General features: G+C 41.7%; 2 protein-coding genes across 2 annotated transcripts in view; both read left to right on the top strand.

The window, feature by feature from the left end:
* Positions 1–233: 233 nt before the first annotated feature.
* On the top strand, positions 234–12,048 carry L2HGDH (L-2-hydroxyglutarate dehydrogenase). Its single transcript, XM_072427805.1, is given in 10 exon segments — positions 234–476; positions 2,007–2,122; positions 3,795–3,946; positions 5,091–5,222; positions 5,927–6,089; positions 6,860–6,894; positions 8,114–8,281; positions 9,546–9,703; positions 10,053–10,184; positions 11,160–12,048. Coding segments are annotated over 10 exon segments (1,344 nt in total). The 5' UTR covers positions 234–384; the 3' UTR covers positions 11,356–12,048.
* Positions 12,049–16,243: 4,195 nt separating this feature from the next.
* The window catches only part of SOS2 (SOS Ras/Rho guanine nucleotide exchange factor 2), a 43,894-nt gene continuing 33,682 nt past the window's right edge, over positions 16,244–26,455 (top strand). The window contains exon 1 of the mRNA XM_072428951.1: positions 16,244–18,344. Coding sequence (XP_072285052.1) covers positions 18,258–18,344 — 87 coding nt within the window. The 5' untranslated portion in view covers positions 16,244–18,257. The remainder of the gene's footprint in view (positions 18,345–26,455) is intronic.

Raw genomic sequence — 26,455 nt, forward strand, 5'->3', positions numbered from 1 at the left:
CCCAGTTCCCTGACATGTAAACACCAGCAGCACACATGACATGCTCACCTCCAGCAGCCACTGGCAATATTCTGCACAACGCCCCGCCCACTTACCTTCAACCTCCTTCACAGCACACCCATTGGTTGAAAAAATTACACAGCTTCCATGTAATGGGCTGGAGATTGCGTTCCTATCATCCCATTGGTCAACCAGTCTAACAATTCGTGTAGTGTCGGAATCCACGCTGGGTGGCAGTGTGGGCTGGGCATTGAGGGTGCTAGCGATTGGCTCCAAAAGGGAATGTTATGATTGGCTGCGGAGAAAAGTTTTGTGATTGGCTGGTGCTGGCTCCGATACAATCTGAGAACTGATTAGTTTTGTGGTTACCCGGTAAAGCGGGGAATGTCCGGTTTCCGCTGTGCAAGGGCTGGGGAAGCCCTTCTGCTACGGAAGGGGCGTTCTGTGCTGAGCGGCCGCAAGGTGCGGACTTTGAGGTAAAGTGTACGGGTCAGTGGGGGGCTTATACTGTTACTACAGGTCATAGGGCTGCAGTAAGAGTGACATGCGCGAGGGGGCAGCATAGCATACCATGGCTGTTGTCAAGGTTTGTATAACAAGGGACACGTGACTGAAGTAACCTATGACAAAAGGGGAGATTGGCTTTGAATGTGGTCATTCACGCTGCTTCCAATCTAAACTTAAAATGTCAACATTGCTTATATAATATTTCTCTTTTTAATTTGTTTTTTGATGGGAGGGGGATTATTATTTTCCTGAAGAGAATTCTCCCTTATAAAGGCCAAAGAGAGCAGTTAAAAATACAATACAATTCAAAATATTTCCAACTTTAACATGGGGTTCTTGTGTATTTTGTGATGCATTTGCATCATGGAACTTGTTTTTACAATCACACCACGTATCAAATGTGTCGCAGCTCCTGTGACTTTATACTTCCTTTATTCCTGTGTGTAACTTTAAGATTTGCAAGTGAAAAATGGATTTTGACCCCAATTTGTTTCTAATTAGTCATCGGGTGCAGAAGGCCGTTCCCCTAAACAACCAATCAAATCACTTCTAAGACCTTTGTCAATAATTTATATTTTGCCATTAGCAGAAGAAGGAGGAGAAAGGAAAGTCAACAATACCCGGGGACAAGAAAAAGGAAAATGTTAAATGTTAAAGAAAAAAACAAAATGGTGCCAGGATGCTTCTATTTAAGACATTTCTGACCCTGCACCCATTGGAGGAATGTTTGCCCTGGTGCAGAGCTATGCCACCCGAAGGATCTTTATATGCAGTACACATGTGGAAGTGTCCGATGCCTGCGCCCCCCACTGAGCTCAGCATCCCCCCTATATCACTACATGACCCTGCAGCACTGATAGATGGTCCAGTTTTCACAATTTATCCTAAACTAAACATAAAGGTTTGGTTTGCATAGCGGGGTGCCTATTCTATCGTCTGTCACTGAAAATAATCACAAAAGTTTCTTTCCAGTGACAACTTGAACTGTTCAAAAAGTTCTGGGCTGAAAAGAAAATAAACTGAAAAAAGTTTTTGCCAGCAGTTTTAAATGTAGTCTATGTAGATACAGTAAATCTAAATCCCATCACTGCAGCCTTATAAAAGCTGTATGATTGTAAAGGGGACCTCTTACTACAAAGTGGAAGGGTTGTTATCACTGTCTGGGCCTTTTAGGCTGCCATTTCTCTTTTTGATCTTATCACTATGATCTCTTTTTGATCAATATGAGCCATACTGATTGGCCAGGCCAAAATGGCTGTTAACATGCTGCAGGAGGTGACCAGGGACTGCGGACATGCTGCGGGAGGTGACTGCCAAAGGTTTCACTTTATGTTGTTTTTAATCTTTAGAAAGCAACTCTGTAGCCAAAAGTATCCTTTTAGCCTTTTTCTTGGTAAGAATAATATTTTCCTGCCTGTATTCCAATATTGTCATATGATTCTGTATGAACATTTATGGAATGGTGACACCTGTTTAGTAATACATTGCTTTCATTTCAGTACCTATGATGTTGTCATCGTTGGCGGTGGAATTGTGGGTCTTGCGTCAGCACGGCAGCTCATCCTTCGACACCCAACCCTGCGTTTTGCCCTCCTGGAGAAAGAGAATGAAATTGGTAAGATAGGAGGGAAATTTTTCCTGTACCAGGTGGAATGTTTTCTCTCCCATGCATGCACGCATATTCACTTGGTGTGGACATGTCTGCATTTGTTTATATATAAAGAAGGATTTAGCCCCATGTGCCAAAGCCACTAAGATAATCATTAATCTATGTTTTTTAAAAACTGGGAAAGGGGGTTTGAGGCATCAGGTAAAAAAAAGCAAGTTATTGTAGGCAGTCTACATAGGTATAGTGATAACACTTCAAGTCACAAAACAGTTGTAAGTACACATAATATGATATATCAAGGGATAATCAGTTCTACATGTCTATGCACCATGTCGGCCCAGCGCGTTTCTCAGAAAGTAGCTTTTTCAGGGGAGTGTGTTCACATACACTTACTATTGTTATCCAGAAAATAGAAAGCAGTTGGTGCTATATGCAGTACTGTTTAATATTATTATGAATATTATTAACAATAAAAATAATAATAGTGTGAGCGCTGACTTGCAAAAATGACAGGGAAAGTGATAAATCACAATCCTTCAAAGAGAACTTTGTACAGAAGTTTCAATGCTCAGTAAAGAGATTTAAGGAATGGCAGTGGTATGGAAAACGCACTTCCCTATGTGAAACGCGAGAGAACTACATGGTGCATAGACACGTGGAATTGATGATCCCATGATATATCCCTTTATATGTACTCACAACTGAATTGCTTTGTGACTTGTATGAAGTGTTAGAACTGCCTACAATAAATTTTTTCTCCTTCTTGACCTGTTGCCCCATCTGCTCCTGTTTTGAAAACGTGAATATGCATTTGTTTATATTCGCCTGCCTGTGCAGTAAAGTGCCATTGACCTCTATATGAAATGTCTTGCTCCTTGGAAAAACAGGCCATAGAAGTGTAAACCTCTGTACCGTGGGGGCAGGTGAGGCTTGCAGCAGGGAAATGTATACAAACCGATAATTGTGGCCCTTGGGATCCCTATAGGTTGGCAACTGTGGAGGTGGAGGGTGGGTTAACTTGGGTTAGTGTAAGGTGGGAGGGGAGTGCATGTTGTACAGGTAGTCACCGGGTTACATACAAGATAGGGACTGTAGGTTTGTTTTTAAGTTGAATTTGTATGTAAGTCGGAACAGGTACATTCTTTTAATAAATGCAGTTAGGACAAATGTTTGTCTCAACATAATATTAGGCAGCATGTTGTCTGTTACTATATAAAATCCTCACTGTGAGTTATTAACAAACAAAGCAAAAAAAAAAAATATTATGGAGCCTAGACATTTATTAACTTCTGGAGCAAGCTGTGCTTTGATATGCAAAAAGAAACAACTGCAGAGTTTGTCTTGGTCATTAAAGAGTTACAAGAGGCTGCAGAAGGAGCTCCCCCCCCTAAGATCTCCCACAACCTCAGCTGTGTTTAGCAAAAGTTTTCTTCTGCAAGTCATGCAAACTGCCCCCTACCCCCTTCAAGCCTCTGTTCTGCACACAGCAAGCAGAGAAGCCCCATCCTGTTCTGTTCCTATCTAGGAGGCGTCCGTATGTCAGATGTCCTTAACCCGGGGACTATGTCCTGTATTAAAATGCACTTATCCATTATTTTTTTATTTTTATGGATTACTATGGTCTCAATATATGTAGATTCTACCCATATGTAGAGTATTGTGTTTTTTTTCCCCTCAGCAACTCACCAAAGTGGACATAACAGTGGCGTTATACACAGTGGGATATACTACACCCCAGGGTCTTTGAAAGCCAGGCTGTGCGTCAGAGGGGCCTCTCTTCTCTACGACTACTGCAACAGCAAGGGAATCCCATACAAACAATGTGGGAAGGTATAGTAACACTTAGTAGGGGTATAGTGATAAATGCATGCAGGTGAGATACTTCCATTATTTTCATGCAGAACACCTATAAATATGAAGTTAAGTTGTAACTACTCATTGCTAATTCCATCCCCAGTCATTGCCCATGGTATCACTGGAGCCAGTGTTAGCTGTGAATGTCTAGAAGTAAACATAACAGGTCCAGAAGCAAGGGGCTGTAGGGTAGGCAGGCTGCCAGTTGTGTCACCATTTTCAATGTACTTCTTTTCCTTTATCAGTATTCTCCTTGGCCCCTTTTAGCCGGGCGCACCACCTGGCACTTTTCAATAACCACCCAGTTGTGTTTGGGTAGTTACTGATTAGTTGGGTCACAATACAGAGGATGCCACCTGCCTAAAATTTCTGAGCACTATATAATACAGCCACTGTAGATTAGAGATAGTACCATAATTTTCAGATGCAGAAAATGGTGATTTATCCTCCTTTAACAATAACCTTCCTAATAAATCCTTGATTTTTGGAAGTCACAGTCGATTATTAATAATGGACGGTACTTAGGCATTCAAAGCTGATATCTTGGCACACTTTCAGTGATGTGATGTAAGATCAGCTGTCTTAGATTGCTTCTGTTTATTGAAGAGACGCTTATACCAGTTTGTAAGCTGTATTCTTAAAAACCCGGTGACCTCTCTATAGTGCAGAGCTGATTTATTAAGCTCTCCAAGACTAGAGAAGACTGACTATCATGGGAGAAACTGAGTAATCCAGTAAACCTGGATTGGATATGGTCCAGCCTTGAAAACGTTTGCAAATGATTTTTTCGAAATCCATTCCAGGTTTGTTGGATCGCCTGTGATAGTCTATCTACTCTAGTCTTGGAGAGCTTTCAAAAATCAGGACTAAGGCTGGTGGATAGAAGTAAAAACCATAAAAGTTTGCACTTGCCTATTCTATAGTAAGCCTTAAAGATAACAGTGCAGCTTTCAGAGGAAATCTAGAGAAATGATAATGGGTTTTTAAGTATCTAGCGTCAACACTTGTTTACTACAAATAGGGAAATACACCTGTGGCTGCAGATAGAGCAAACTATTTTATTATGAGATGGAAGTGTACTTTAAAAAGATAAAATAAAAATATGTGCTGTTTTCTTTAGCTTATAGTGGCTGTACAACACCAGGAAATCCCAAGACTACAAGCTTTGTATGAAAGAGGACTGCAGAACAATGTGCCGGGACTGCAAATCATCAATGCAAAGCAGATCTGGGGGAAAGAACCCAACTGCCGGGTAAGTGAACCCATATACCTGCTATGTGTGTGAAGAAGCTGGAGCACATGTGGGAAATTTATTGAAAAGTAAAAAAAAACAATGATAAAAAAGCCAGGGTTATTATTAATTAAGGGACAGTTTCTGTAAGTTATCCTTTTTTTTAAATTTCCAGAGGAAGATCTATAGATCCAGGGTACAAGAATAATGTAATGAGATGGTATAACTGGTAAAATAAAAAATAATAATAAATATAAAAATATATAATAACGGGATTAAAAAAAAGGAGTTGTGCTTGCTTCCTTTTGTCGTTAAGTTGTGTACAGAATAGGGAGGAATGAGAGCCTCTCATTTTTTAATGTTCTTTTTTTCTCCATCATTACAACTTCAGATCACTTCAGGTTCCTGATACACAATAGGAAACAAGTAGCAATCGTTTCAAAGATCAAGGAGTCCCCGTTGAAGAATTTGCCCCTTTTTTCCTGTTGTGATGAGCACAATATATGTTAGATTTCCCATTAGTAATCAGCATAACAATAGCAAAAATAAAATGAAATTGAATAACTTTGTCACTCCTGCAATGATGTTTGTTTAGTAAAAACAGACTTTCCCTTTAGGAAAGTAAAGAAAGACATATGTTATTCATTGGAGCCTTCCTGGGAAGAGGAATAGAATATTTCTGCAGTGACACATCCTAATCCCAAAAATCTTCCATTGACTTTTAGGGGGTGAAGGCGCTGGACTCTCCACGTACCGGTATTGTGGATTATAGACAGGTGTGTCAGGCATACACAGATGATTTCCGTGATGCCGGAGGTAACGTGCTGACCAGTTTCGAAGTATCTGATATAAAAATGGTCACTTAAAGTTCAGCAGGTTCAGAAGAAGGTGAGCTGCAAAATGCTGTTAAAGGGGTGCCTATTTCTTGTGAGTCAATGTGTGGAAACCAAACAAATATTAAAGACGTTACTAAGAACCAATCGGAACTCACCTTTCAAATTTTTAGTGCAACTTTTAAAAAATGTTCTATTATTTTTCTATGGTGTGTGCTTTCTGCTTCTTCCCTTCAGTTCTGTGCATACGATTTATGATAACACTTTTCTTTCCTTTATTAAATGCACTGGGTTTTTTTTTTGCATTCTCCAGGTTTAGATGGAGGGAGAAGCGGCACCACTCACCTTATAATACCCCACACAGATGATTGCAGACACTCTTGTACTTTCACATAAAGTGACCCATGACTCCTACCTCTATTACATTACAACACTGCCATCTCCTTTACTCTCTATGACTTAGCAATGACTTCTTGCCATGGCTCCTTTTACAACCCCTACAACACTACCTATAGCAACAAACCAGAACACACCAGGGGACACAGACTAGATGTTGCAGCTCTGGAACTGGGATAAGATAGGAGTCGCAGGCCACTCGAGAAAGGAGTATACTCCAACTTCCAGCCATGAAACCGCCATTTTCATTCTAAAAACTTGCCATTATAAAGGCTACAGTTTTAGTATGTTTGTTCCAGGTTTTCTAGATCACCCAGCTTCACTGATGAAAGCTCCAGAGCTTTAATAAATCAGGCCTATAGTTTTCAAGATATCACTGTATTGCCTATAAAACTAAAATAAGCGTTTTTTATTACCTTTCTTCTTTAGGTATGGAGTACCCGGTTGTGCTTAGAAAGACAAAGGTAACGTAAAACGTTTGACCTTTTTTTTATCAAACTGTTGTATTTAACAGATTTATACATCTCTTTAAAACTCAACAAAGCACAATTTACATATTGACTCTCAACATAAATTAAAACAAATATAATTTTAGGAAAAACAACTTTGCTGTGAAATCTATTTGTTTTGTCCATGCATATGGCAGTCATACACATAAGGAAGAAATCAAAGTACAAGACTGTTAAAGTATGTTATTCTGACGCAGTCATTTAGCCAAGCCGTTGCCAACCTTTTCAGACCTACGGACCACTTAATTCACATACTCCGGACTGTGCATGAGCAGGGAGCTGTATGTCACTCAAACGGGAAGAAAGTTCATATTGCCAGAACCTGCCCACTCTTCCATCGCAGGTCTGAGCCTTTTCAACCATCAAAATTTTCTCACGGACCACAGTTTGGCAACTGCTGATTTAGCCTGTCCAGGCATTTTCTGATTTAATCCAAATCCTGAATTAAAATTAAACTCTTCATACAAGAAATACATACACAACTTGATATTACCAGCTATTACTTGCTATTGTTTCTTATGCTGACACACCAAATTTTAATGCAGTCTGAGTTTCAGACATGACAACAAATATCAAATGAGAAAAGTTAAAGTAAAATAAAAAAGAAATTTCTATGACAGCTTTGATGACGGTCAGAATGGCTTTTTAAGAGGAGAGGGCAACAATGGCATCCTCTATTTTTTTTCTGTAATGGAATTTCCAACGTGAGCAACCAAAAAAATGTAGGTGTCGGGTTTAGGAAAATGAGAATTTGCAAATGTACAACTCTTCCAGTTTTAGAAACACATTCATAGGACACTAAGCAGCTTTCCCATTGGAATCTACTTTAGATTAAAACAAACATGAGGATGTGTAAATACGTCTAATAAAAAAGGGGGAATAGACTTAATTACACATACGCTTATTTGTTATATCATGGAGTTGGTTCCCTAACAATTTCCCAGGTGACCCTATCGGTGATCTAATAAAATGTACTTTGGATTAAATTTCATCCTCATACGTTCTCTTGAATTGTGTCAGTATTATCAGTCACCCCTTGCATAGAGCAAGGACCCCTCAATATCACTAAGGCTTTGCCAGTCAGAAACGCGTTCAACAGCTTTTGAATCTGTATTGCCATAACAATCAGAAAGGTTTTTGTTTTTTTTACATGAGATTCTTTCTTTTATTACAGGGAGAAGAAGTTTATTGTAAATATGTGTTGACATGCGGAGGCTTGTTTTCGGACCGTCTGTCTCAGATCAGCGGGTGCAGCCCAGAACCACGCATTGTCCCCTTCCGTGGGGATTACTTGGTCCTAAAGCCAGAAAAATGCTATCTTGTGAAGGGCAACATTTACCCAGTAAGTATCCATTTTACTCTCTGCATAAATGAGGAAAAAATGCTCTCAGCATAAATGAGAAAAAAAATGCTTCTATTCCAGCAGCAGTAGTAGTAGGCGGGATCTTAGCAGGAGTTAGGCAAATATAAAAAAAAAATGCCTTAGTGGGTGAATGTCTGTCTGGTAGAGTGCCCAACGCAACTCCCACTTCACCCATTATGATTTTTTTTCATATTTGTGCAGGGGGCAGTGTGGTTGAATCCTCCATGGTCAGTAGTGAATGGAGGCTTTAAAGTAGGTGAATGTATAAAGATCACTGCAAGTTAGTGTAGTAGTACACAAAACTTTCTGCCCATTGCTCTGGTGGGGAGCTCCCAGATCAGGCAGCCCTGATATTAGCATTGCCTGCATAGAACGACTTGGAAGTGGTAAGGTAGCATCTAGGCAGCCCGCTGGAATGGATGATCTCTTTAGCAGGATCTGCCCTGCTGTTTGCATTTTCTGTCCCTGTTTTTAATTCTGATTACATTGGACAATATATACATACATTCACTTAACATACCGTATTTTTCGGACCATTAGACGCTCCGGACTATAAGACGCACCAGGTTTTCCCACAAGGGAAAACAAGAAAAAAAAATTGATTTGATTTCCCCTGAGATCCAGCGTGCGGCACTTGTGCCCGCCCATGAAGGCGGCGCCGATCGGCATTCATCAAATCAATCGGCGGCGCCTTCATGGGCGGGCACAAGTGCCACACGCTGGGACACAGGGGAACACAGAGGAGGAACACAGACACTGGCTGCTGTCAGCCTCTGTCTGTTTTCCTCCTGTGTTCCCCTGAGATCCAGCGTGCGGCACTTGTGCCCGCCCACGAAGGCGGCGCCGATCGGCATTCATCAAATCAATCGGCGCCGCCTTCGTGGGCGGGCACAAGTGCCGCACGCTGGATCACTGAACAGGCAGAGATCGGCGCAGCCGGGGACCGGCGGGGACACAGGTAAGTAAAAAAATATGCCCCTGTACCTCTGCATTCGGACCATAAGACGCACCCTGATTTTCCCCCCACTTTAGGAGGAAAAAAAGTGTGTCTTATGGTCCGAAAAATACGGTATATACATTTCTATGCCTCAGATTTAGTTTTCAACATCAAATGTACCAAGTCTTTTCTACTGTATACAGTATGTAACTCATGTAAGGTATTCATGCGTCTCTTGCTATGTACACTATATACAGCATGTAATACATATAAGGTATTCATTTGTCTCTCCCTATTGGGCTGTAGGTTCCTGATCCTCGGTTTCCCTTCCTTGGTGTTCATTTTACTCCCCGAATGGATGGAAGCGTTTGGCTTGGCCCCAATGCCGTGTTGGCTTTTAAAAGAGAAGGCTACAAGCTGTGTGACTTCAATGCTAGGGATTTCACTGAAGCGGTGACTTACAGGTAAGCAGAAGATTCATAAAGCAGGCGGAGGATCATTATCATGTTAAATTTGAGTCTGCTTTTGTCATCCTTTTTGAAATATTAAATATTAGTAAAAATCCTTCTATGTAAAACCACCCAAATAATGAGCTTATGATTGCTCATAAAGTGGAGCAATCGTGAATCTTAATAGCTGCAAAGTTTACATAGCTTTTAAAACTTATCTTGCCAACCTGTTCTAAAATCTCCAATGTTCTCAATTGTAATAAATATTAATTGTTCTCAATCTGGTTGTATTTAATGGCAAGCTGGAAATGTCTCATGCTTTTTTATATATATATATATATATTTTTTTTTTTATACATTCCAGTGGGCTTCGTAAGTTGGTGCTGAAGAATCTGGTGTATGGAATGGGAGAGATGTATCGAGCTTCCTTTTTAAGTGCACAACTAAAGGAACTTCAGAAATTCATCCCGGAGCTGTCTGTTAGTGATATTGTCAGGTAAGTATAATGACATTCTGTTACTTCAATTCAAATCTTCAATAAGGTAAACTGTACTGTAATGGAACCAGTAAATAGGCTGCCAAGGTGGATTGCCAGTGAAAGCAGACATTCATATTTTCAGACTTTTCAAATTTTATGCTTGTGCTGGGATCTTTAGGAAGGGGTGGACCTTGGAATTATTTTAGCACAGTTTTCCATTACAATTCAGTGCCTGCAACTTTTACATCACTTGACCTGTAACTATAAAGGGACCACACATCTCACAGTGGCTGGCCTGAGCAATAGAATTTAGATATCTAAGGGAAAGCAAAATCTATAGTCCCTGGTAGTAATAATCAGTAACACAAGAGGGCGCTCTGTCCCAGGCAGAGGATAAAAGTACTGTAAGAATGTTACAAGTGTAACTTTGCTGCCTTGCATAGGTACAGTTCACACAGGCTGAAAAAAGAAGCTCGTTCCCAGCCCCCTTCTAGTCTGTGAATATTTTAAAACCTTTATAAGCATGTTAGGGCAGTTGGTGATAGGTAAAGAATAACTGACAGAGTTTATATCTTTTTAAAGAATGATGTTCTCATTATTTTGTCATATATGCTTTAACATATGTAAAGTTCAACCAAAATAAGTTGCCGTGTGATGTTCAAGCCCCATAGATAGTGAAGCATTGTTACCACATCATCACAGTAGGATTCATTGGAGGGCATTCACTTACAGGATCAACAGTCATTTGTAGGTCTTTGCAAGATAAAATTGTAAGTGCAGATGTGCTTTTATTAAGAGCTGCATCACAGTAGAACCTTTTTTTTTTTTTAATAGTCTGCCATAGTTCTATAGTAAATTGTATCTAGTGTCTAGAACAAAGATGTAAATCATTGCAGCTTACCAGGAAGCAGTTTATGATTATTGCACATCTTCCTCTTTTCCTTTTGGCTTAACATTACATATACGTTACATTACTTTCTCTTTCATACACAGAGGCCCATCAGGTGTCCGAGCGCAGGCCCTAGACAGAGACGGGAACCTAGTGGACGATTTTGTGTTTGACGGCGGTTCTGGCGACATTGCAAGTCGTATTCTACACGTAAGGAACGCCCCGTCCCCAGCAGCCACCTCCTCCCTTGCTATAGCAGAGATGATCACTTTTGAAGCAGAAGAACGGTTTGGACTGTGAACGAGACCTGGGGACTGTTCATACCATGGTGGGTGGTGGTGGTGGTGACCCATGTGCTGCAACACATTTTATTGAGTGTTACTGCAGCCTTTTCATCTTTTATTTTTTTTAAATGCTCCTCTTTGTCTTCTTTTACTATTCTAGTGACCTACAGTGCTCTATTCTAAAATGAATTGTGTCTTGCAGTGTGCATTGCAGTAACATGCACATTATACCGAAATGCCATTGCAGTAAAATGTCCGAATCATCAATCCCTTACTACATGGCCATCCACGTTATGGTTCTATCAAGATTGGAAACAACCGATTTTATTCATGAATAAAAATCCAAACTCCAAAGACTTGGTATTGTTATGTTCATGTGATCAATATGTGAAAATATTAAGTGATCAAAAACAAAACTCTCCCACCGCGGACTGATGCAGTTGATTGGAAATCAAAGAGTCAAAGTATGGGTCTGCGATTCCGGTTCTATTTGATCAGTTTAGTCTCATTGTATAATCAATTGACCTATAGTATTGATACGTGTGTGTAGCTACCATGAAACTGGCACTTTATAATTCATTGTAACATCAGTCTTTATGTGAGATTCCAGCAGACAGGAATCGATTCTCGGGGATTGTTGCTACAATCTTGCACATTTTCAACTACTGTATGAAATGTACTAAATAAAGATTACTGATTGTAACTTTAACCCTGGTTTGTATTTACCTGTTGTGAGATGCTGAGATTGCTGCCCTCACCCTAATACATTAGTTTTACATGACAATTTTATGTAAAGCAACGTTACTTCCTGGTGCTCATTTTTCTAGAGACCGCAGTTTTCTGCAAAGGTTATTTGTGCATTCAACATATTTTTGGTATTTAATTCACCTGTCAAAACGCTTCCTTTGCGGTCATATTTAAAAGACTGGTTCTGGGTGGTGCCATCTTGGAATGGATGTTTGCAGGTTGTGAAAAAGTTTTGTAGGGATGGGAGGGGCAGAAGAGCTGGGCTAGCACATAAGGTAATAAGATCCCAGAATATGAAAAAGAAATTTGAGGGTGGGGGTTCGGAAATGTATCTTCCTGAAGAACTTTAAAGAGACCTTCTATTTGGCTATCTGTCAGGATGTCTAAGAGACATTCTTCCCACTGATCACAAAACTAATATATCGTGAGCTATGCATATATAGTAATTTTAGCAGAGGTTCCCTGAAGACCTAGAAATTATTTCAAGGGTTTCCTTATGGTAAAAAGATCGATAGTTCATAGTGTTAGTAAACCCAAATGACAAAAGTCGATATATTAACCATTACCTGCCCATGTCCACAAACCTATATATGATTTTTCTATATCTTTCTATTCCAAGAACAATAAATCGTTATCCTCCTGTTACTCTTCCTGTATTGGGATGGCTATGCTCCTAATCCATGATCTTCTTGTAGAAATATTGTCCTTAACACATAAAAAAAATCTGAATTGTCGGCTTGATTGATGACCCTGCCGGCTCATTGGGCCTGATTTATTAAAGCTCCCCAAAGCCGGAGAGGATACACCTTCATCAGTGAACTTGTGTGATTCAACAAGCCTGGAATGGATTCCTTCAAAGTCATTTTCTATTTGCTAGCAAATTTTTTGAATCCTGGACCAGATCAATTACAGATTTTCTGAATCGCCCAGCTTCAATGATAAAAGTATATCTTCTCCAGCTCTGGAGAGCTTTAATAAATCAGGCCCATGGTGTTGAACAGGGTGATGGTCATCTTGCAACCTGCAATTAGCAGCAGGGAAACCAACCATTCTTCCTTGCTGCCATCTAACTTTAAAAATGAGGAGTAACCCATCCATTGCCATTTAATACTGCTACCAGCCCACAACTGAAGGATGACACGGATATACTCTGGGGAGTGGGGAATCCCTTTATTACAAGCTGCAATTAAATCTAGGGGCCCCTTGATGCATGACTTAAACCTTGTACAGATCTTTTGTGATTGTTTCCAATGACAGATGGTTGAATGAGCACTGTACACACAGCAATGTTATACTCTAAAGAGAGGGGAGGCAGGAGGACAAGTGTTTCCTCTATAGCTGTGCACAGCAGTCATGCTCTATCACTTGTTCATCATTCTGCCATGGCCAATGCCACATGACCACTGCACAGGTTTTGAGCACTACTGCTCATCCATGGATAAGAATAATCTGAGGTGTATGAAGCTTAACCCTTTCCATCGCTTTGTAAGATATGTAAGTTAAAATTTGCTTAGTCCAGCCCTTGGGATTTGGGGGCAAAAATTGGCTCTGGGGTCACCGATGCCCTAAACCTTGCCCAGACCCTTCATACCTGTCAATTGGATGGTTGTCAGTGATCATTTCAGGTGATGGAAGGAACGCATGAGCAGCCACTCATCTACTCCAAAGTAGTCTTTTCTGTTCTACGGAGGGCAGAGTACAAGCCGGGGGATCTCTAGGCGCTATAATAGTCCTGGTTAGTGATTGGATATTGGCAATCCATCGAGGTGAATAAATAAAAAAAATCATAAAATATCTATTCTGACGCTACATTTTCACCCAATCGCCTTTGCAACAAAAACAATTAGGTGTTAGAATGTCAGCGTACTTGATGGAACTACAGTGTGCAGTAGGGGGCGCAGGCGTCCGACACCCCAGGAAGTGCCAAACGCTGCAGTCTTAGGCTATGTACACACGTGCAATAATTGTCATTGGAAAGGATCTTTCACAATCCTTTCCAATGAATAATGGCTGCACGATGCATGAACCAGTGCTGTACATACATCACCGTCCTGCTCTATGAAGAGAGGGGGGAGCACGACGGAGCGGCACCCTGCTGCACTCTTTCCCCTTCGCTTCCATTACGATCGTTCATTGTCCATCGTCAGCAGATGGTCGTTGCGGCGATGGTCGACAAACACTGTACACAGGCCAGATTCTCGTCCAATATCAGCCCTGAGCCGATTATCAGATGAGAACCATTGCACGTGAGTACCCAGCCATAGTCTGCAGCATTGCAGGGCTGCAAGGAACTGATCACCACTGGCGATCTATGAGATGATCTCTTCAGCTGAACCAACAAAATAATACAAAATTACTTAGTGAATAAATTATGCCGTTTTCTGATCAGCACATTTCTCAAGGCTCCTATGGGGATACAAAACCCAGAGGGTGGCCTATCAATTTGTAAAGATCCTAAGTCCACGTCCTGGGCACAGGTTTGTTTTCAATAATTGTTATTAATTTTCATTTTTTATGTATAGAAAATTACAAAACTGGAATAAACCAATACAAAACAAGAAACATTGACATTCAGCACAGCTTTAGCTTTACAGGGAAAACATACTATAAAGAATATCAATAAAGTGCATTAAGGCTACGTACACACGTGCAATAATTGTCATTAGAAAACGTACGATTAACGACTGATTAACAATTATTTACAATTATTTTGAACAATCGTATTGTGCACAATTCTGTACATGCTGAATCGATACGATCATTCAGATATAATCCACCAATTATGTACACACGCTAGATACGATTGTTTGAACGATGCAGGAAGTGACATGTACAGGAGAAAGTGTATCACAGAACAATCCACGATCACTGAACAACCATACACACAATAGATAGCAAACGATTGTCGCCCAATGAGATCGGCCAGGACAGTCATTCGTTTGCAGCAACATTCCTCGTTCATCGGCGTCCTTGTGCACTTTTTTTGTTAACGATTATCGGACGATCGGTCGTTAGTCCTTCGCTTCCAACAATAATTATTGTGTGTGTGTACGTAGCCTAAAGCTAGGTACACACGTGCAAAAATTGTCATTAGAAAACGAACGACTAACGACAGATCAACGATTACACACGATTAATTTGAACAATCATATTGTGCACAATTCTGTACATGCTGTAACGATACGATTGTTCAAATATAATCCACCAATATTGTACACACGCTAGATACAATCGTTTGAACCATGCAGGAAGTGACATGTACAGAAGAAAGTGTATCACAGAACAATCCACGATCACTGAACGACGAAACACACAATAAATTTGCGAACAATCGTCACCGAATCAGATCCGATGAGGCGGTCGTTCGTTTACAGCGACATTCCTCGTTCATCGGCGTTGTTGTGCACCTTTTTTGTTAACGATTATCTGACGAACGGTCATTAGTCGTTGGTTTCCAATGATAATATTTACATGTCTGTACACAGCTTAACATTCACATACTTTAAACAAACTGTGCCCTGAAAACAACAGCAAATATAAAATGAACAATACAATAGTGGTACATCTTGCATCAGACAAAATAATAAAGGTCTAAGAACTCTTATCTCCCCTCTTATTGTGTGTTACTTCCCCACCTCCTAGATTGTAAGCTCTTCAGGCCAGGGTCCTCTCCTCCTGTGTCACTGTCTGTCATTTGCAACCCCTATTTAATGTACAGCGCTACATAATATGTTGGAGCTTTATAAATCCTGTTTATTAATATTACCTCAGAGAACACTATCACCTATTGTTGGACATTACTAGCTGTTCAAAGACAACACAGATAAAAAATAATGTTGTGTATCCCTCCTGGGTAAAAGTTTGACAACAAATGCCCCAAAGCTGCAGCTTTAGATTGTTGTTCTGATTCTGCTGCAAGGTGACAACGTTCTGTCCCTGTCTGAAAATTGTTGTCACCTTTGCACATGGGGAGTCTGCTGTTGTTTATGGGGTAAAATAAACACCATGGAGTCATAGATGAAAGTATTTTAGTCATTTATTATAGTAAATGTCACCCAGCTGGGATTTGTAGTGCCCTGGGGCCCCATGCATGTGATGTTGGAGGGCCCTGGCTGGGTTGTCAGGGAGGGATGTTTCCAGGAAGAGCCATTTCCAGGGACAGATCTGCCAGGAGCCATCCCAGTGTGTGTCCTGTGGAAAGTTGCTGCGGCTCCTCCTCGTCCCTCCCTCTGCTGGTCCCGGGCATGCTCACTGTGCGGGGCCGGGGGCTGGGAGTGCAGGACGGGCCCAGAGGAAGCCACCGTCACGGCAACGGCAGCCTGAGGCGGGCCCGGCGTCAGGGAGACCGAGACACCCGCTGAGGCCTAAGAGGCCCCGGACTGTGCTGAGGAGAGAGGCCCGGCCTGGCCTGCACACGGCGGCGGCCTGGGGAGACAGTGAGAGGACTCGGGAGTTCTGCAACCCCCCCACCGAGTAAGCAGCACTGTGCTGGGGGGCACTGACAGGATTGCACCCCCTCTGTGTATATTGGGGGCCACTGGGAGGACTCTGTAGTTCTGCACCCCCTCTGTGTATTCTAGGGGGGCACTCAAAGCAGCACTGTGCTGGGGGGGTCTTTAGGACAATATAAAGAGACTGCACCCCCTTCTGTGTATATTGAGGGGTCACTGGGAAGACACTGAAGGAGCATTGTATGTGTGTGCTGGACACCAAGACACAGAGACTGTGCTGGATGGACACTGAGAGGGCCCAGGAAATCTGCAACCTGTGCTGGAGGCACACTGAGAGGGTTTTGTAGCACCCCCTGACTGTGCTAATTGAGGAGAATTGTGTACCCCCTCTGCTTGCTGGAAGGACACAGAGGGCCCAGCAACCCCCAAGAGGACTTTGGAGCACATTGGGAGCCTGTGCAGGAAGGACAGAGGAGAGAACACTGTGCTGGCATGACACCAAAACCAGCACCATAACCCCCTGTCTGTGATATTACAGCACTGTGCTGAAGGGACACACACAGATCCACCCACTGTCTCTGCTGACACCAATATTGTATTGGACAGCAATTTGTATCACTGGGTGCACTGAAGAGACACAAAGAGAAAATCCAGCAGCACTTTTCTATGTGTGTATTGGAGGGAGACAGCACTGTGCTAGGGAACTAAGAGTGGGCTTCCAGCAGTGCAGCACCCTGTTCCCCCTGCATAGACACAGAGCTGCCTTTCATGTCTGTGCTGGAGAGACAAGGAGAATTCTCATTGTAGCCCAGTCTGTGTTAGTCTTGTACCCCTAGATTTTGCCACAGTGTCAGTAGAGCGGCCTGTGTGTTCTGTAGAAGAGACCAGACCTTTGCTTTGAAGAAGGCAGTACATGTGCAACCTGGTGTAGCTGGACGGTTGCTTGTTCTAGAAGTGGTGGAGTTGTGGTCCCTGGTGTCGGTGCAGTTGTACCCCTGGGTGTATTAGGTTGGACAGGTTGTACCCCTGGGTGTATTAGAGAATCAGCAGGCTGTACCCCTGTGTGTGTTCTAGATAGTGCCATATACCTGTGTGTGTATTTGTGTCCCAGTTGTGTCTTAGAGAGTCAGCAAACTGCATTGCTGTGTGTACTGGGGCCTCAGCAAGCTTTATCCCTGTGTGTGCCCTAGAGAATCAACACGCTGAGCCTGAGTGTGTTGTATTCTCTGCTACAGAGTCGGTAAAGTTGTACACTTGTCTGCTAGCTTGTCGGGAGCGTTGTACACCTATCTATCCTACAGTCTGCCAGCTCATTGTGGTGCCCCTGTCACTGATATAGTGCCCACTATTCCCCCAGAGTTCAGGGCTATACCTCGGTCTCTTTTTTTGTGCTAAATAGCAACACTGGTGTCTTGGCCTGTTCAAGGAATCCGGATCACCTTTTACCTGGCTACGACAGGTGAGCAGTGCCCCCCCCCCCATTTCAGGTAGATCGAAAAGCTTCAAGTTTGGTGCAAGGTAAACAGTATAGCCCAACAGTGTCTGGGTGAATGCCAGAGAATCTGTGGGCCCTGTCAGAAGAAAAGTCAGGAGCAGCCCCTATCTGTGGAATAAAACCTTGTCTGGACTCTAGCTCTGGCCTATGGTAACAGGGTGGCTTGAGCACATCTGCAGCCCTGCTCCGGGCTAGAGCCTGACTGTGTCCCATGAGGCCGGCATCATGCAGCAATCACCGCAAAACTATGATTTCTTCAGTGAGGAGAACAATGGCAAGTGGAGGGGACTCTTTGTACCGGCATTAAAGAAGGTGAGTGCCTTGGGTGACACCTATATGCAAGCAGATAATAACCATACTTGTCATTTTATATCTACATTTCATGCAGGTAAAAATCCCATACTGTATATCTTCTGATATCTACAATACATGGACATTTTGCCATACTTATCCCTTTCAATACACTGCAAAAAAAATTAAAATACTCATGGAACCTGTCAGAAATCTGGTGAGCTTCTAGCTTGGTATTTGACCTAAAATCACTGTGCCATTGCTGCACTAAAACCCCAAGCAGGGTTATAAGCCCCAAAATCCAGGAAACTTCATTGCTTCAATATGAAAATGTTCATATCCTGACCCACTTTTGCCACCTGGTGCCTGGCAGTGGTATATATTGTTATGATGGGTTACCATGGGTTCTATATCTTCAGGTGTGTAAAATACCAACGCCTCTGCCACATTCAGTGGTTCCTCCAGCGGACTCCAAGGCTCCTTTCACATAGAAAACCATGTGGTTAGCTTCTCATAGCAAACTGCTGCTTTGCGCCAAGGAGCTGCAAATCAAGCCGCAGGTTAATGCATTTGCATACCTTGCTCTTGCAGTTGCAGTGTGGTTCTTCTTCCAGAGGAGGAATTAAACCATACGGTTAGAAGCGACTTGTTGCTTCCCGAAACCGCAATCAGTGGCAGCTGTGTGCACAGAATGGTTTCCAGTTGCACCCATTCCTAGATTGTAAGCTCTTCGGGGAAGGGTCCTCTCCTCCTGGGTCACTGTCTGTATTTGTCATTTGCAACCCCGTTTTAATTGTACAGCTCTACCTAATATGTTGGCACTATATAAATCCTGTCTAATAATAATAATTCAATTGGGTGCACACCTGAACCTGTGGTCAACTGCAAGTCTGAAAGGGCGCTGCAGGCACAAGGAGGAAGCTTGGAATCCCTGTGGCAATCAGACAGGTAAGTAAAATTAATTTTGCAGGCTGTGTTATTGACCTATGCTGGCAGTCACTTTAAAATTGACCTGGGGGGGGGGCATAGTTAAAGCATGCTATGGTAGATTTGGCTTATATATTGCCCTCCCCATCAATGATCAATCTTTGCTCGGCTTCCTTGTATAGGTATTCTTCTTCAGGGTCGCCATCTATATTTTATTTGGTGTGTAGGTGGCTTTTGGTGATACATCTGCTCTTGCTCATGAAAATTTTGTATCCATCAGTCTGATTGCTGAATGTTTTACATGTTGTAGTTGCTGCAAGTGTACATTGCATTATATGTGTGCTAAAGCAAAAATTGCAGGAAAAAACTTTTTGGTGAACTGACCTTGCCAGTCTTTCAATGCGGTGGCTGCCTTGGGTTTTATTTTTCAGGCTAATAACATTTTCAGCAAGTACAGAAAGTACTTGTTGGCCTGTCAGAATAGCAGTGCCCCTTGTCACTTCCTTTGAGATGAAAACAGAAAATAGGCGGCCACCACATCTAAGGACCAGAATTAAAGCATACCTAAACTCCGAATTTTCACATCTAGGTGATCAAGAATGAATGGAAGCGCAGAGCCTCCCTGGATATCTACGTCATGCATCCCGGGAGACTCTTGGCTGCTTCTTCTGCACATGCTCGAGCATCTTGGGGATGCGCAGAAGAAGTCCTTTCGTCAAAAGGGAAAACATTGCTGATCTCACACATGAGCAGTGAGATTGGCAAGTTTTTTTTCCAATCTACGTCACCCGATCTTGCACCTGTGTCGTGTGATGTAGGAAGAAGAAGAGGAGAAGTTGGCGGCACCTGGCGCTCCCTTTGCACCGTCCCGAAGACGGATACCGGGGTGACGCAGGACCCAATGGTAGAAGCCTCCTGATGGATCAACTGCTATGCGGGATTAAAGGTAAGTGTAATTTTTTATTTTTTAGGGTTTACTTTCTTATAAGCTGCAGTATTTTAATTCGTGACTATGGACATGCTTTAAGATCATGGTGCTATCTCCCCAACAGACCTTGGATGTGGTCCCCCTTTCTGTTTCATGTGGCATCAGGCATGAAGCTTCTTATTGGCTGAGTTATGCAGTGGACTGTAGAATAATTATTTTTGATTGGACGTTTATGATGGACTTGACCTTTCCCACAAGTCAATGCTATCAGACAGCATTTGTCCATGGTCAGTGTTGTATTTCAGATTAAGGATTTTGCAGCAACAGAAAAGCATCAGGATAATGTACCGGTATATTGTATTTCACGGACATGTATGTCATGTAGCAGCCTGGATAAGATTGGGAAATTGATTACTGGGTATGAATCCTGGATTTATTCCCCCTTTTATTGATTGTGATCGGCGGATGATGTATTGAACCATGGCAGGCTGTTTAGAATTCCTCAGTCAGTGCATAATTTATTTGTGCTCAACAAGCAAAATATACATAACCATAAATATGGTGAGCGGTCAGTAACTGCAAAAGGGCTTATTTGGTATGGCCTAGAGCAGCTTGTAAGGGGGCATTTACACAAAAAGTTGTTGTAAAAGTGAGTAAATCACAAAACGTGCTAAAGCAGAGTTTCTCAACCAGGGTTCTACTAGAGGTTACTAGGGGTTCCTTGAGCAATGAGCAATTTGTGCCTCTCAGGTCAGTGTAAGTGAAACACCAATGATCTTTTTGGCTATCTGTAAGGGTGACATTCTTCCCAATGGCCAGCAATGTAAGAAGAATTCTCTCCAATGACCACCATGTTAATATACTGTGCGTTGTGGATATAGTATAATATAGAAGAGGTAACCTGGAGAGCTGAAAGTTATTTCCATGTTAAAATGGTTGAGAATGGCTGCACTAAGGTATGGAACAAACATGGAATGCACGCCCAAACCTCCTCCTTACCAAACAATATCCTAAGTATATTTCTTTTACCCTTAACTTGTATTAGGTAATGCCAACTTCCCATCGCATTATTCCTAGGCATATACAATTCTCCTAATCTGTAATTGGCCAATTTATTTGTACCCTTATTGGCTCCAAAAGTCATTTTGCTCAAATGAAATGAAAAGTCATTATGTTGACCATATTCTCAATTCACTAAAAGTATATGGGCACAACAAGACTTTTTGCCTGCCATGGAAGGTTATGCTTATCATGTTCTCAATTCACGAAGGGTCTATGGGCACCAAAAGGCTTTTCATTCACACACCATACAAGGTCATATTCTCAATTGACTAAGGTTGTATGGGAACCGCAGGGCATTTTGTCCGCCATGGAGGGTCATTATGTTGACCGTATACCCATTTTACAATTCACTAAGGGTATATGGGCACCCAAAGGCTTTACATTCACACACGCTGCAAGGTCATTATTTTTACCATATACTCAATTCACTAAGCTTGTTTGGGCACCTAACGGCATTTTGCCCACCATGGAAGGACTATATACACAATAAACTACTTGCTAAGGGTGTATGGGTACCCGGACCGTGGAAAGCCATTATGTTGACCTCATACTCCATTCATCAAGCTTTAGCACACGTTTGCTTTATCTTCATCTTCAGGTGGTTGTCTAAAACAACGTTCATTAGGGCAAATAGTGATTCTGCCAGCTTAGTGCATTGAGTCTCATATCTGATCAAATTGCACAGCAATTGAGAAGTCTGATTTTGAGAAGTGACAGATCATAAACCAAGCTGTAGAATTCTTTTCCCTGCAGGCTCCAGCACAGGAGACGCTTCAGGTCAAGCAGCAAGATTTTCTTGTGTATTTTGGCGCATACCTGGGAAACTGTTTTCATGACAGTTATTTACGAGGATGGTCATGGACATTTATGGTAGCAAATCCTGTCTGTAGCTTTCAAGGCCTGCAATATATTTTTAGAAGCCAATAAATGTACTGATTCTTGCTTTAAATTCTCACATGGCTTGCAGCAGAAGTTTAACTGTTGTTGTTCTAATTGGGTTCAGGGACAGGTTGCAGGTGTTATAGGAAAATACTTCTTCTCCAATAATGCTGAGACATTTACAATAGGTAGACGACAGTTTGGAGACACCGAATCTTCAATCACACCTATAGGAGCTGCTTGGGCATCCCAAAAACCTTGAAATTTAATACTGAGTTGTCCCTCCCCTACCTTTGTATACATACAGCCTCCACTGTTCTGGGTAGACCTCCAACAAGATTATGGATGGTGCCTATGGGAATTTGTTTCCATTTAGCCAGAAGGGAATTTGTGAGGTTAGCAATTGGCATTCCAATTTATCCCAATGGTGTTTGATGTGGTTGAGTCTCTCAACACCAAACTCTTCCAATCTCAACTTTATGGAGCTGGCTTTGTACACACGGCCAAAACCACATTGGAACAGAAATGGGCTTTCTTCAAACTCTTACTGCAGGGTAGGTGCACAATTGTTTAAAACAGCCATTCTTAACCAGGGTTCCTCCAAAGGTTGCTGGGGGTTCTTCAGACTGTGGCTGATTGACCTCTTATATGATGCTTCCTGAATTGTTCTGGAGCCAACACCATTTTGTTGAGCCAGCTGCATGACCTTTATGATGTTTCTAGTTGTCTATAAAGGTAATATTCTATCCAGCAATGTATTAGGCTCTTTCCCATTGGCTCCCTTAAAAATTGGGTTGAGTACGGGTTCCCCGAGACTAGAAAAATTATTTCAAGTGTTCCTCAGGGGTGAAAAGGTCAAGAGCGACTGCTGGTTTAAAATTGCTTTGTATGCTGTAGCATTACCAGTATCCTTCAATGGAAATCTCTGAAAGCAATAATTTAAGATGTGTTTCTATACATCCAGCCATATAGTGTATCTCTGTCAGGCTGACATGTCAATGATTGAGTACAGGCTCATTTCAGCTGATGATTTGTCCAGTAGTGAAGTGCAGGGCCAATGACTGAAGACAATACATTCTGCAAGTGGCTTATGTTGTAATTGGATTATTTCAAAAGTCATTTAGCAAGAATGCTGACTGCACTATTTAAATCACTGAAAGCCAACAGATAATTAAGTACAAATGTGTGCATGAAATATGACCTTAAAGTGGACCCTTTAGTCATTTTTAAAGGTTGTGTTGACAGGCTTTTTTTTGCAACAAGTGGATTTTGCATACACATATAAATCTTTGGGAATGCAAATCCTGTTTTAAGCAGGTCATAGAGCGGTAAACTGTAGGTTGAATTCACCTGTTTGTGATTGTAAATTCTCAATCAGGCAGGTCATTATTGCAGATAGGAACAAGCAATGTCCCTTCTGCAATAATTTGTCATCCTTCATGATCGCTCCAGCTTCCTTTGCGTGTGCTGGGGATAAAAGAAGTTAACATCAGCATGGCCAGTCAAGATGGCCCAACATTGTCTGTGGGAGGAAGTAAAAAAGAAATATGGTGGCACCCTATGATAGATCGCGAATAGGTGAGGCCGTTTGGGTTTATTTCCAATTTAAATTGCTTTCTTGACATGCAGTGTTCTCCCTGGCCTCTTTTAGCTGGGCGCACCACCTGGCACTTTTTGGTAACCACTACCTTTTTTTGGGTAGTTACCAATGAGTTGGGTCACAATACAGGGCTGCCATTTGTCTACAATTTCTTCCAAAAAAATTTCTTGAACATTGACATGTTATTTTATGCAACTGTATTAATATTATTATTCACAGCATTTATATAGCGATGACATATTACACAGCGCAAAGTCCATAGTCATGTCACTAGCTGTCCCTCAAGAGCTCACGCTCTGGTGTCCCTACCATAGCCATATGTCATTACCACAGTGTAAGGACATTTTTTTTTTTTTTTTTTTTTTTTTTTTTAGGGGGAAGCAAATTAACCTAACTGCATTTTTTTGCAATGTGGGAGGACACCGGAGTACCCCCACACAAACACAGGAAAAACCTGCAAACTTCAATCAAAGGACAGATAGTGTCCTTTGATTGAAGTTCCTATATCTAGATATCAACCAATATTGCTGTGCATTTTATGTTTCACCTTGTTTTCTCAATTAAACTATTTGAATGACTAGCTATCATTTGTGCACAAACCTTTTTATCCACCTCCATTTATTCAATATATATGTGCATTGATAAGGTATTTATGGAATATATATGTGCATTGATTGATAAAATCTCCATATTTATGCAGATAAATATTCCTAATCAACACCTGGGCGAGATTCGAACCTAGAACCCAGTGCTGCAAAGGCCAGGGTGCTACCTCTGAGCCACCATGTTTCCCATAACGGTATATATATATATTTTTTTTTTTTTTAGTAAAAATCTCCCACTTGTACTCAAGTCCAGTAATTTTGTCTGGGATGAGATCTTAACATTAGTCTGCTACAAGCCCAAGAAAGCATTTTCTAAGTCTATGTATACATGTCAGATGATTCTTCTCTGATAATTGCCTCAGGGCTGATATCTGACAAGAATCTGACGTGTGTACAGTGCTTGTCGTCCATCGTTCATCCTGAGGCATCTACAAATGATGAATGATTGTAATGAAAATGAAGGGGAGAGAGCACAGCCGGGTGCCGCTCCATCGTTCCGCCCTCTCCATGGAGCAGAATAGAGCTGTATGTACAGCACTTGTTCATGCATCGTGCACTCTTTTGTCGTTGGTAAGGATCATGAAAGACCCTTTCCAATGACAATTATTGCAATGTGTACCCAGCCTAAGTCTCTTCTTCTCCAATGATTAAACTGCAAAATTGTAACTTTGCACCAAGTCTATTGGAAGCTCTTCGGGGCAAGGTCCTTTCTCCCTCTATCACTGTCGGAATAATCTGTCATTTGCAACCCCTATTTAATGTACAGCGCTGCAAAATATGTTGGCGCTATATAAATCCTGTTTATTAATATTAATAATAATAATAAAGTCACAAAGGGAGAGGCTGCAGCTAGGTGTGATCTGTGCCAGGTATTTGTGAACCACATCTTCTCCATCCATGGAATTGATGGTAACTCTGGATGATGCCTGAAAGTAAAGCAGATTAACATTGTCAGGGTGAAGTATTATGATCTCTGAAAATGTTATGCTAATACATTTTATAGTATGCAGTAACATAAGTAAATTAAGGCTGATAATATATGGGTTGATAATACTGCTTGATCCTGGAACCATCATTCATTAGTGAATTTGATTCACCAAAAAAAATCTATGTGCTTATCAATAGTCTTCCTTCACCGGGTTGTAACACTTGTTTTGTACAGAAAAGGCTCTGTTCAGCAGACATCATTGTGCAAAGCATTGAAGCCCTGATTGCTTTGCAGTTCTGCGTGTCATTCTTGGGGTAAAGCTGTACAGGGTTTTTCAGGTGGATGTGATAATGATTGGTTATGCTGGATTTGACACTTTCTATAAGCCGGGAGTTCAGTTTATGTAAGGCAGGGTTATGCTTTCAAAGGCCTTATTGATTCTGAATGAATGGGGTTCAGTTGATGTTGTGTGTTGGCCTTATTTGACCCAGGAGGAAGGGTGCTTGTCACTGTATATCATCTTTTGGAATCTTAATTGGGACCACATCAGTAAGATCTTCCAACGTATTGCAGGGGGTGTTATAAGAACAAATGTGTGCTTATCATAAGATTCACTTACCAATCAAGTTGTTTTTGCTGCCTGTATACAGCTGGAATAATTCACTTCCTGTGCAACTATGCCCAAACTGAATAGAGTTTCCGCCTTACAGAAGCATCCAGGGGCCCATGGTACCCTAGTGTTCCTCCAGAATTTGCTAGAACTTTGGGTGATTGACTTCACATGTGATGGAGACCTAGTTTTGTAGCCATTGCACCTTGACCAATGCATCACAGTGTCCTCCCTAGCCCTTTTTAGCTGGGTGCATCACCCAGCAATTTTCAGTAACCACCCGGCTGTTTTTGCGTGGTTACTGAAGAGTTGGGTCACAATAAAGGGGCTGTCACCCAATTACAATTTCTTCCCATCCGGCTTAAGAAAATATCAGGGTTGAACACTGCAGTAGTATGATGCCAAAGCTTTTCTGAGCTCTCTGTAATGGGGGTATTCTTTCCTTTGACCGTAAGGTGTTATTGCTTTTAGGTTTTTGGTTCTTCAAGACCTGAAAAATATTTCAAGGGTTCTTCTTCAGGGGTTAAAAGATTTAGAAGAGAAGCATTTCCTAACCTTTTTAACATGGGAGCACCCTTGAAATAACTTTTAGG

The sequence above is a fragment of the Pyxicephalus adspersus genome, chromosome 12 (genome assembly GCF_032062135.1).
Source record: "Pyxicephalus adspersus chromosome 12, UCB_Pads_2.0, whole genome shotgun sequence".
In the NCBI taxonomy this organism is placed as follows: Eukaryota; Metazoa; Chordata; class Amphibia; order Anura; family Pyxicephalidae; genus Pyxicephalus; species Pyxicephalus adspersus.